Source organism: Artemia sp. Qi Xiang Cuo, chromosome 8 (genome assembly GCF_049724085.1).
Source record: "Artemia sp. Qi Xiang Cuo chromosome 8, ASM4972408v1, whole genome shotgun sequence".
NCBI lineage: Eukaryota > Metazoa > Arthropoda > Branchiopoda > Anostraca > Artemiidae > Artemia > Artemia sp. Qi Xiang Cuo.
Genome location: NC_142801.1, coordinates 27,799,709 through 27,813,176, shown reverse-complemented (window position 1 = coordinate 27,813,176; position 13,468 = coordinate 27,799,709). Strand labels below are relative to the sequence as shown.

At 34.4% G+C, this 13,468-nt stretch overlaps 1 protein-coding gene across 2 annotated transcripts in view; it reads right to left on the bottom strand.

Annotated features, from left to right (window-relative positions):
- Girdin (protein girdin) overlaps nucleotides 1-13,468 on the bottom strand; it is a 245,079-nt gene that overhangs the window by 42,228 nt on the left and 189,383 nt on the right. For both annotated transcript variants that reach the window (XM_089093322.1, XM_089093323.1), the window contains exons 18-20: nucleotides 11,840-12,029; nucleotides 10,668-10,775; nucleotides 8,945-9,226 (exon numbers count right to left, since the gene is read on the bottom strand). In XM_089093322.1, the coding sequence (XP_088949448.1) occupies nucleotides 8,945-9,226; nucleotides 10,668-10,775; nucleotides 11,840-12,029 (580 nt within the window). The remainder of the gene's footprint in view (nucleotides 1-8,944; nucleotides 9,227-10,667; nucleotides 10,776-11,839; nucleotides 12,030-13,468) is intronic.

The following is a 13,468-nucleotide window of genomic DNA, read 5'->3' as shown; positions in this document are numbered from 1 at the left end:
AGATGAAACAAGTCTCAACCAGAACATATTTTGAACAGAATTGCTCCTTGCTAAAAATTTGTAATGAGCAACAAAGGTATATTTGTACTAGTACTTTCTTAAAGACATGAAACAAGTCTCAACCAGAACATATTTTGAACAGAATTACTCCTTGCTAAAATTTGTTATGAGCAACAAAGGTATATGTGTACTAGTACTTTCTTAAAGACATGAAACAAGTCTCAACCAGAACATATTTTGAACAGAATTACTCCTTGCTAAAAATTTGTTATGAGCAACAAAGGTATATGTGTACTAGTACTTTCTTAAAGAGATGAAACAAGTCTCAACCAGAATATATTTTGAACAGAATTGCTCCTTGCTAAAAATTTGTAATGAGCAACAAAGGTATATGTGTACTAGTACTTTCTTAAAGACATGAAACAAGTCTCAACCAGAACAAATTTTGAACAGAATTACTCCTTGCTAAAATTTGTCATGAGCAACAAAGGTATATGTGTACTAGTACTTTCTTAAAGACATGAAACAAGTCTCAACCAGAACATATTTTGAACAGAATTGCTCCTTTCTAAAATTTGTCATGAACAACAAAGGTATATGTGTACTAGTACTTTCTTAAAGAGATGAAACAAGTCTCAACCAGAACATATTTTGAACAGAATTACTCCTTGCTAAAATTTGTCATGAGCAACAAAGGTATATGTGTACTAGTACTTTCTTAAAGACATGAAACAAGTCTCAACCAGAACATATTTTGAACAGAATTTCTCCTTGCTAAAATTTGTCATGAGCAACAAAGGTATATGTGTACTAGTACTTTCTTAAAGAGATGAAACAAGTCTCAACCAGAACATATTTTGAACAGAATTACTCCTTGATAAAATTTGTCATGAGCAACAAAGTTATATGTGTACTAGTACTTTCTTAAAGACATGAAACAAGTCTCAACCAGAACAAATTTTGAACAGAATTACTCCTTGCTAAAATTTGTCATGAGCAACAAAGGTATATGTGTACTAGTACTTTCTTAAAGACATGAAACAAGTCTCAACCAGAACATATTTTGAACAGAATTACTCCTTGCTAAAATTTGTTATGAGCAACACAGGTATATATGTACTAGTACTTTCTTAAAGAGATGAAACAAGTCTCAACCAGAACATATTTTGAACAGAATTGCTCCTTGCTAAAATTTGTCATGAGCAACAAAGGTATATGTGTACTAGTACTTTCTTAAAGACATGAAACAAGTCTCAGCCAGAACATATTTTGAACAGAATTACTCCTTGCTAAAATTTGTCATGAGCAACAAAGGTATATGTGTACTAGTACTTTCTTAAAGAGATGAAACAAGTCTCAACCAGAACATATTTTGAACAGAATTGCTCCTTGCTAAAATTTGTCATGAGCAACAAAGGTATATGTGTACTAGTACTTTCTTAAATACATGAAACAAGTCTCAACCAGAACATATTTTGAACAGAATTACTCCTTGCTAAAATTTGTCATGAGCAACAAAGGTATATGTGTACTAGTACTTTCTTAAAGACATGAAACAAGTCTCAACCAGAACATATTTTGAACAGAATTACTCCTTGCTAAAATTTGTTATGAGCAACAAAGGTATATGTGTACTAGTACTTTCTTAAAGAGATGAAACAAGTCTCAACCAGAATATATTTTGAACAGAATTGCTCCTTGCTAAAAATTTGTCATGAGCAACAAAGGTATATGTGTACTAGTACTTTCTTAAAGACATGAAACAAGTCTCAACCAGAACATATTTTGAACAGAATTACTCCTTGCTAAAATTTGTCATGAGCAACAAAGGTATATGTGTACTAGTACTTTCTTAAAGACATGAAACAAGTCTCAACCAGAACATATTTTGAACAGAATTACTCCTTGCTAAAATTTGTTATGAGCAACACAGGTATATATGTACTAGTACTTTCTTAAAGAGATGAAACAAGTCTCAACCAGAACATATTTTGAACAGAATTGCTCCTTGCTAAAATTTGTCATGAGCAACAAAGGTATATGTGTACTAGTACTTTCTTAAAGACATGAAACAAGTCTCAACCAGAACAAATTTTGAACAGAATTACTCCTTGCTAAAATTTGTTATGAGCAACAAAGGTATATGTGTACTAGTACTTTCTTAAAGAGATGAAACAAGTCTCAACAAGAACATATTTTGAACAGAATTACTCCTTGCTAAAATTTGTTATGAGCAACAAAGGTATATGTGTACTAGTACTTTCTTAAAGAGATGAAACAAGTCTCAACCAGAACAATTTTTGAACAGAATTACTAGTTGCTAAAATTTGTCATGAGCAACAAAGGTATATGTGTACTAGTACTTTCTTAAAGACATGAAACAAGTCTCAACCAGAACATATTTTGAACAGAATTACTCCTTGCTAAAATTTGTTATGAGCAACAAAGGTATATGTGTACTAGTACGTTCTTAAAGAGATGAAACAAGTCTCAACCAGAACAAATTTTGAACAGAATTACTCCTTGCTAAACAAAAACTTTTATTATTTGACGAAATGTGTTTTATCGCCAGAATGGGTTTCGGTAAAGTCGTGAGTCCTATTATTTGTTTTGTATCCTTTCATATATGTTTTGCTTCATATGCAGATATGCATTGCTAAAACAGTCTCTTTATACTATCAGAAAGAATAAGAGGCCAACACACATGTAGTACAAAACAATATAAAACTGTTTTTTTTACTTACCGTACCCAAGTTAAACCTGAGAAACCCTAACTACTGTCAAATATTTTTAAATGACTCTCTAATACCTTAGTAACTTAATATCTAGTTATTGAATACTTATAAGAAGATACCAAGTTTTTAATATTTATATAAGATAAAAATCAGATTTTAAGCTAAAATTCTACTCCAAAAGGAGCGCCTTAGCTCCGCCTTCGAGTTCAACTGAGATAGACCTTCGCAATCGCCTCGATTGACCAAAACAAACCCAGTTGACGTTAGCATTCGCTTTGATTCAGACCAAATTAAATAATGAGTGATAGTGAGTTAGTGATTGGATTGTTGGACAATTTAGTCGATGAAGATTATGATCGTGAGAGGCGTGGCAGGCAATATAAAGCTCATTCGCGTGGCAGAATACTCTCAAGTGAGAGTGATAGCGATCAAACGAATGGCTCTCGGAGCCCAGAGTTTCAAACTCGTGCTCGGTATGGCTCTCGGAGCCCTGAAATTAGTTCTAGGAACGAAAAATCTTGCTCTCGGAGCCCCACAAAAATCCAGGACACAAAGCGGAAGGCTTCTCCGGAAAAACACAAAGGTAAAAGATTAAAAGAAGACACGTCAAATGACGCTCTATTCAAAAAGATTTCTGAAGAACGTTCTGGTACCAAAGAGGGTCCCAAGATCCATAAGAAACTTGCCAAAGTTGCAAATAGAGCTTTTTCTGAGCCTTTGGAAATAGTGAAGCTAAAAGAGTTATTTGAGCACCACCCTAAGTCTGCGAATACCGAAAAAATTGTTCCTCCAAAGGTGAATAGTGAAATTTGGGCAATTCTCTCATCACAGGCTAAATAGAGGGATGCTAAGGCCCTTCAAATGCAGCGGAAAATTGCCCACTCAACATTTTTGTTTTAGAGGAAGCAAATGCGTTTCTTGAGATAGAAAATGAGGATATTACAGAAAAAGTTGTCAAAAACCTGAAATATTAAGTTCACATGCTTGGCCCCACCCATTACGATCTAAGTATTAAAAGACGTCATGCAATGAAATTTGAATAGAGTCCAGATCCCACTGTAGCATCAGCTTTATGTGCCCCTGAAGTCAAAGTCACGGAGCATCTTTTTGGCAAAGATACTGCCAAAACAACATCTAAAGCTAAATCCGTGGCGGATTTGAAAAAATCTTTTGGAAAACCAAAAAACGTGCTAGGGGGGGGGCCTACCGTTATCGTCGATGGCAGAGTAAGACCCCCCGTCCAAAGGATCACAGAAGGCAGGTCCAGTACTGTCAAGCGGGGTCGAACGTCCTGAAATTCCAGAATCTCCAGACAAGGGTGTGCAAACATCAGGTATGTACTGTTTATCATACTCCGCCCTTGATTTTTATGATTTTGTTGTTAATTTCAATAGGCAGTCACAATATTTGGCTGATAACTTTAAAGCTAGGAGAATTAGTAAGTACATCTCAGAATGGCAGTCAATAACCAGTGATTTGAATATTTTGAATATTGTGGCCTCAAGCTATAAGATTGAATTTGAGAAAACACCACTAAAAGCTTCGAAAACAAAAAAACAAAAGTTTTACGTTTGAAGAAATTGAGGCTATAAGAAAGGAAGTTGATATTTTATTGCATAAAGGTGTTATTTTTAAAGTACCCGACTTCAGAATAAAGGAAATACGTTGTATTTCTCCCGTTTTTACAGTCCCAAAGAAAGATGGGTCTACCCGGTTTATTCTTAACCTTAAAAATTTAAATAAAAACCTTAAATATTGCCATTTTAAAATGGAAAGTGTTCATTCTGCGATTCTTTTGATGACAAAAAATTGTTATATGGCCTCTATTGACCAAGTCGACTTTTATTATTAATTTCCTGTTGATTTTGAAGATAAAATGTGGCTTTGTTTTAAAGTTGACATTTGTTATGCATTTAATTCAATGCCAAATGGCTTATAATCGGCCCCGAGGGTTCTTACGAAACTTATGAAACCTGTTATCTCTCTGCTTCGAAGAAAAGGGTATTTGTCAGTTACGTATTTAGACGATTCTCTCCTTCTGGGAAGGTCATATTTAGAGTGTCAAAATAATGTCTATGAAACAAAGAAATTACTGTCAGAACTGGGGCTTGTGATCCACCCGGGAAAGTCAGTTCTCATTCCAAGCCAACAAATAGAATTTCTGGGCTTTTTGTTAGATTCGCGATCAATGCGTATTGTCCTGCCGGAAAGAAAAATTAAAAAAGTTATACATTTGGTTTCAAAAATTCTTTGTCAAAAATTGACTACGATTCAAGAATTGGCTGAAACTCTTGCCTTTCTGGTTTCAACATTTCCAGCAGTAGAATTAGGGCCCTTATATTACCGAAAAGCGGAATCGTTGAAAACTCAAGCATTAAGGTACGCGAAGGGTAATTTTGCGGCAAGGATAATTTTAACATCCGATGTAAATTCGGAACTACAATGGTGGTTGAATATTGCCAATCATGCTTCTAAAGCAATTGAGTCTAGATCAATTGATAAATATTTGTGTAGTGATGCGTCGAAACTAGGTTGGGCAGTCGTGGATGAATATTCCATGAAAACGGCCACAGGTGAATGGTCCTCAGAAGAGAAGAGATTTGATATCAATGTCTTAGAAACGAAGGCCGTTTATCTGGGATTAAAATGATTTGCCCATGATATTAAAGACATCCATATTCAGCTGCGTTCTGACAATATAACCACAGTAGCTTACATAAATAAAATGGGAGGATCAAAATTTAAATTTTGTAATTATTTCGTAAATAAGGTCTGGCAGGTAGTACTGCAGGGCAAAGGATGGATATCTGCAGAACATGTGCCTGGGGTTGCTAATATTGCGGATAAAGCATCACGAAAATTTGATAATGAAAATGAAGGGAAATTGGATTTTGGAATATTTATTATTTTGAACTTTTTGATATGTCGGTCGAAAGATATTGATTTGTTTGCGACTAGATTACATTTTCAGATTTAAACATTTGTTTATTGGAAACCTGATTAAGGATGTTTTTTCGTAGATACATTTGCAATGAATTGGAAATCTTATTTTTTTTATGCATTCCCCCATTCAGTTTACTTCTGAGGACCCTTCAGAAGGTGGAAACAGATCAGGCCACTGGTATTTTGATCTTTCCGAATTGGACCACACAAGTATGGTATCCCTTACAATTAAAGCTTTTAATAGGAAGTCCAATATGTCTACCAAATGATAATTTTACTTTGTCTCTCCCACAGAAACCGACCTTGCACCATCCATTGTCCAAGACGTTACACCTAGCGGCTTGCGTCGTCTCCGGCAAGGGCTTCACCACCAAGGATATTCTCCCTCCACAGTCGATATTATCATGGCTGGGTGGTGGGATTCAACTAAGCGCCAGTACAAAGTTTACATTGAAAAATGGATTGACTTTTGTGGAAGAAACACAATCCAGTCCTTGGAGGCAACTCGACCGGAAACTTTTACATTTCTTAGGGAACTTTTTCACTCAGCTGTTGGATACAGTGCTATTAATACTGCGAGGAGTGCTTTATCGGCAATTCTACCAAGCCTTCAGTTAGGCAGTAATCACATCACCAAGAAGTTTATGAGAGGTGTCTTTAATAGAAGGCCTAGTCTACCCAAGATTTAAAGTATTTAGGATGTAAAATATGCATTCGATCTCTTTAAACTGCCAGCTTGGGATATCGAAAATCTTCAATTAAAGACACTAACACAAAAATTAGCAGTTTTATTTATTTTATCAGCTTGTGAAAGAGTTCAGTTTTTAGCCAGTTTATCACTTAGTAATACGGTACATAATGACGATGGAAGTTTTGATTTTCAAATCAATGTATTGTTAAAAACATCGAAACCGGGCAACCACAAATCAGTAGTTAAATTTCGACCTTTTCACGAGTCGTCCGTGTCCGGCAACGCACCTAGCTTGTTATATTCGAAGGACATCATATCCGAATAGAAACGACGCACTTTTTCTTACAGATCGTAAGCCTCATACTGCTGCGTCCAAGTCATCTATTTCTAGATGGATAAAAGAAGTTTTATTTCTTGCAGGTATAGATATCAGTGTTTATGGTGCTCATAGCACAGGGTCTGCCTCAACGTCCCACCTTAAAGCAAGAGGAATTGATATAGATCAAATCATAAAATATGTAGGCTGGAAAAATGCCAAAACGTTTGCAAGGTTTTATAATAAACCAATTGAAAGTGGTCAGCAGTTATCTGTCTTTTGAATTTATTCACTGTAATTTGTTATATTTGAAATATCTTCCTATAAATGAATTTTTGTACAACAGCCTGTTTTAATGAATAGGGCTATTATTCATCATTAGTGTTGGTATAGCTCATGCTGAACTTTAAAATGTCAGTTGAACTCGAAGGCGGAGCTAAGGCGCTCCTTTTGTAGTATAATTAATAAATTAAAAAAAAACTTACCAAGTTTTAAGTTTGTTTGTATTTCTACTCCAATGAAGGAGCGCCAGCGTAGCTGAGAGTTCAACTGCCCTCCCAATTTCCCTTCCCGTTGAACTCTCAGCGTTTCATCATGAGCTTAACCACCGCATATTATAATGACTTTAAAATACTGGGTTTGTTTTGGTTAATCGAGGCGATTGCGAAGGTCTATCTCAGTTGAACTCTCAGCTACGCTGGCGCTCCTTCTTTGGAGTAGAATTACAATCAAACTTCAAACTTGGTAAGTTTTTGTTTAATTTATCAATTATTTTATTTTTACATCATGTTATAAGAAGCATAATAGGAATGAGACTGATTAAATTGAAGACTTTTTTTTACATGTCCCCTCCCCCGCACCCTCCTCCAGCAGAGAAAAGAGAAAACAAGCCCTTGATCTTTCTTCCAAATTTTAAAACGTTTTAAGAACTCACGAACAATTTCAACCTAATCTTTTTTTTTAATCACCAATTATGACAAACCTGACAAATACATAAAAAAAATTTCGTAGGTGCTTATATCATCTGTCCACGTAGTATCTTTTTCCGTATGTAATTTACAGGATCGCGGTTTCCTACTTAGCTTTTGAAGACTTCTAGTACATCAAGTGTTCAAATACTTTTTTTTAGGGTATTTCTGTTTTTAGCAGAGAAACTAAAGCAATCAACATTTTTTAACAGAATGGGTAAACCTTATCTCATTTTTTTTTTTTTTCAGCAAAAGATACTGGATAAAATGAATTTCAAACAGGGCAATACCACAATTCGAGATTTTCAAAAAAAAAAAAAAAAAAAAAAGCATGTTCAACTTGTTTTATAGCGTAATTTTCCCAGGCCAAAAGCAAAAATCCCTAGCATTTTAAATAAAATTCATAGCTTTTTTGTCAAACAATTTATTTGAAGTTATCTTAGGATATATCTCTTCACTTTCAAAAATATTTCATCATAAAAATGCTTATTTAAATTCAAAATCAATTTCAAAAATTTATTACATATGCTAATAAACGTGTCTGCTGAAGAAATGGGAATGCAAGCAAAACCTTTGACTTTGAATTAATAAAGCATGGCTTGAAAATCAAAACTTCTAGAAGCTCAACCCATCATTTTTCCTTTGGAAAGGAAATTAGATGCTTGTGGAAAGCACACTGAAAGCGTAATTGTTCATTGAGCAAACAAAATAAAAAATGAAATAAAGCTAAAAGACATATTATGTGGTTGAGAATGCTTCCTTTTTTACCTCAATGTTATCAAAATAGGAAAATTATATGAACAAAGCTATTGATATTGTTATCTCGTTCGAGAAGTGATCACAAACAATGTCTAAAGATACTTTTGTTTCACTTTAGGGCATGTTATTATGCTGATTGAATAGCCACTGATTTTTTTTTTTTTTTTTTGTTAGTGTCTTTCTTTTTTGTCGCTATTCTGCTATTTCGCTTGTATTTCTTTTTGTTGCGTTTTTCTTTTTTCTTTTTACTATTGCGCTATTTTTCATAGTTGTTTATACTAGACAAAAATTAATTTTAAGTATATTATCACACTGCTGAATTGGAAAAGATCTAGGACAGAACTACGTGTTCATTCAGCATTTTTTTAACCTATCACAGAAAGTAGATCAGCTAGCCAAATCTGCAGTTGGTGAATCTATCTAAGTTTCCCATACCAACTCGTAGTTTCTTTTCCCTTTGGTGCTCCCTTGCATGCTTCGTGTTAGCACTTTATACATAAAATACCGTAAGAAATCGTGGAATCAGGCTCACTTGTAGCTTTTCCCGCTCATATTGTGTGGATAAACTCTGCAGCTGTCCGTTCTGTGTAGCCAAGCTGTCCGCTTTAGACAACAGTGTTGTGTTTTCAACTTGCAGCTGGGCATTGAGGGACTGTAGATCCGACTTTTGTGATTTGTACTCTTCGACGTATGACTGAACACTATTCAGTTGAGATTGAAGTGTGCTGATTTGACTTTGAAGTAAACTACTTTCTTCTTTGTGCGTTGTAGCGTTGCTCCTTAAATTTCGATTTTCTATTTCGAGGACAGCATTCTGAAAATTATATCTGTGATGAGTTAAAGTAAAATAAAGCAAACTATATATAATACGATGTAATTAACTAAAAACCTAATTAATTAAATGATCAAATTTAATGTGATTTACTGATGTTGAATTTAACTCAGATAGTCAGACAGTTCAACCTGATATAACGAGTAAATACGTAAGCAAATCGATTTTCTTTTTCAAACTGAAAATTCGTCTTATTTGCAGTTAGTATTAAAATAGACGGCAATCTTTCGATAATTTCTATAAAACTATCTAAGTTTCCAATACCAACTCGTAGAGTTTATTTTTCCTTTAGTGCTCCCTTGCATGCTTTGTGTTAGCACTTTATACATAAAATACCGTAAGAAATCATGGAATCAGGCTCACTTGTAGCTATTCCCACTCATGCATGCATAGCCTGGCTTAAAAACAAAGCTTTTATATTCGGTAAATGGCTTACGCAAATCCAACTACCCAAGATATCAAGATTAAAAATAAGTTTTTGAACTCAGAAAAACAATTAAAAAGAAATAAAAATTATTTTATTACTAGTATAATCTTTTAATATAAACTGAATAAACTGAGCTAAGATGGGAGTCACGATTCTTTGTAAGTAAAAAACGCACACAGACACGCGAAAACGAACCCAAACAAACACACGTCTAAAACAACACTGAAAACAAAGAATTTTTCCACGTCCCTTCTTGAACTGGAGCATTAAATGCAACAATATTTACCAATCTAGTCTCAATGCACACTTAAGGAATAGAAACGCACCCATTGACCTATTAAAGGAGGCTACTATCTAGTAAGACGAGACCAGTCAAGCCTGAAGAGGAGTATAAAAGTTTTAAGTTTTGTTCTGTTGTTAATATTAAAAACTGGAAAATCTTATAGACAAACAACAACACAAAATTTCAAATGGAAGGGAACGCGAGTCCCCAAAAAACCGAAAGACTTGGGAAGCTCTGTCAAGCTCATTGAATAGATGACAATTATGTAACTACATGGGTCAATTATTTATGTTCACGGCGGCAACTTTGAGCCGTAAAGTACTTCTTCAAGATCAATCAAAGTTCCCCCGTGAAGCGACTCAGTTTTCTGTGTCAATGATGCGTGGTGGACCCATACAGATATTTCTGGAGAGAAAACAACGTAGACAAAAAGGGTTATGGAACAGAATAAAGAGAGGAATCAAAGAAAAAACTTAATATTAGATATCCTTTGTGGATAACTGGTTTACGAGAAGAAGAACAAAACTGACCCATTCTACTGTTTGTATAACATTAAATTTAAGTTACTTTATTTGAATAGACAGTGTTAACAAGTCTATTCCGCCACCTGAGGTGAAAATTCTAACAAACTTAGGGCATAATTAGACATAAATTGTGCACAGCCTACAGTTTAAGCTTATATAAAAAAAACATGAGTTTTCTGTCCAACTAACCTGTCTTTCTAAATCAATCAGATGGTCTTTAAGCTCCAAAACTTCCTTCATGCCAGAAGGCAGGCACACAGCGTTATGCTCAAGGGCGTTGTCACTTTCTGCTTCTTTCTAAAACAGAAACAACGAAACGTATGATACAACTGTAACGATGGATTTTATTCGTATTTTTAAAAAGAAATATGAGCTATAAAATTGCACCGACTATTTGTCGTAATGAAAAGACTAGGCTAGGCCCAAATCTAAATCGAGAGTGAAGGCAAAAGTCTGGCTAAACTTTTTTTCCCGCCTCGATCAATGTCCAGTCAACCCCCCTTTTATTGATTTTTAGAGACACCTTGACACTTTTGACTTAATATAAACCTGGATTTTTTTACTTCAAAGTTGTGCCCTAAAGAATAAAAGAAATTGGAGTCTTGTTTTTTGACTATGCAAGTGATAATGTCGTTGTCATATAACTCATTATTAAAAAAAAAAAAAAAATCCATTGCTTTAAAGTGGGTCAAGCACCCATGACACAAAATAATTTTTGCACTACAATTTACCTTCAGCATAGTATATTCAAATTTAGAGGGAGGTTTGACCCTTACAATGAAATGGGAAATTCTTGAAAGGGTGTAAAGAGGGAGGATTTGAATAGATTGAGATAGAGGAGGATCATGTGTAGCTGTGTTGGCCTCAGGCGGCTTGGTGCTGCGGTGAATTGTTAGTAGTAGTAGTACGTCTGATAACATACACAAAAAAAGACAAAAAAACTTATTTAATAAACCGACAAAATCCGCTACCGGAGAGATCCTGAGTTTTAAGGATCGATTGAGGCCCATTGAAAAAAAAAAAAAAATTGCTAAGCGAAGAACTGTGTTTAGTCGAGTAATAAAGGGTTAAATAGGAGTTTAAAACAATAGTTGCACAGACAACGTAGCAGATACCAGCTGATGTGGGCAACATTTCAGTTTTGAGATGCGTTGCTTGGATAAAAGAATTATTCAAATAAAAAGGACAGACACCATTACAGATAAACTGAGGAAATTTTGTCGGTGTTTCTAATTTTTCAGGGTGGAAGGGGATTGGGGGTTTTACCTTGAGCTTCAAGTCTTATAAGCTTTCAATTTTATTGCTTCAGTATTAAAATTCATGCATTCTTCTTAACAGACTAAGCAAAACCATACAATTACCTGGACTTCTTTATGGCGCTGTTTTAATGCTTCATAATCTTTCTTGACTAACTTTAGCTCATTTCGAAGCTCTGAGTTTCGATTAGATGACTCTTCAAGTCTGGCTTCAAGAGCTACAATTCTTTGCTCCTTAGCCTCAAGACTTCCTTTAAGTACCCCTTCCAACATGGACTCTAGGGCTTTGTATCGTCTGTAGCAAACAAATAATAAAGAGTTTCAGTAACGCAATAGATAAACAAGTGAGTAAATGAATAGAGTAGCCTATGTTAATATATGGACCTATGTTAAAATAGCCTATGTTAAAACTGTGAAACGTCATACATAGGTGCGTGATACGTGACACGTTTATTATGCGACGCGCAGCACATTTGGGTAGTTTAGCAGCGAGATCAAGTAGCTTCATAAAGACAATGGCGAATATAGCAAAGAATATATATCAAATTACACATTTTGGTTAATGAAATACCTACCGACAACAAAACTCCTTTTTTTGTCTATTTTAGTAGGAGCAATATCTTAGTAAAATCAATAGAGTTCAGGTCAGTTTTAACAATAAATCGCGAAAGTTTCTCATTTATTTAAAAATTTGAGTTCTGTGCCATGAAAACTATTATTTTGAACCAGTAAGACACTTCTGTTTTGAAAACATTAAAGTGCAACATATGGTAAATCCATTACAAACCCCCATACTCCAGGCACCCCCAGTACGAACTAAAATAGCGTCTATCCTATGAATGCTCTTTGATATACCTTCAAATACCTCTAAATTGCGTGTTTTCAAAAGTTTTTATTTACAAATTACGTCTCCTAATTTTTTTTTCTATAAGTTACGTTTTTGCGGTTTTTTAAAATCATTTATTAACAATATTTACTTTCCGAAATATATATAACAACCTTTGCTTTGTAGCTTTTGCTGAAAAGTATAAATCTAATGAAGTAATTATTTTCACCTGGTAATGGTACTATTTTTTATAGAACCTTGGTCAATTCGTCACTATCAACTATTAAAAAGTGTCTAGTTGAATATACTTTATAGTTTTGCAGTTTTTGCATATTGTTTCTGCGATATCCCCCAAATCTAGTAATCTTGAAGTATCATCTAAACTTCATGAAAAAAAACACCTGTTTTTTGTTGTTTAAACAAATATCTCAACCAAACAGAAATAAATCTCAGCGTATATGACTGTTCCACTGGAAGAGTCGAAAGATTTGATCCCAACGACACGTAGCAGCCCAGGCCGAAAGCAGAAAATCGGGAGATCGGTGCCGGTCATAGGTCAAAGTCTTTTTTTATATTTTTTTTTTTAGTTACAGAAAAATAAAGTATATGGATGTATATAGAGATGAAACGAAGGCAATCTCTAAACAATATATATTAGGGCTTCAGCTGAAGGTGAAACACTGAACCAGCTCCAAGCTGACATTGATTTAGCTTCTTCCAAAAACATGTTAAAAATTGTTGGCTTCTCTAATAAAAATTTTTGCCTAGGATTGATTGGAGTCTATTTATCTTTTTTCTTTTTATTTGTTTATTATTATTATCATTTTATTTTTTAAAGTAATCTCATAACCCTTCTTTTTTCAGATCAGCGTTTAATTGAACCGTGAGTCTCCCACCTCCTGTAATTG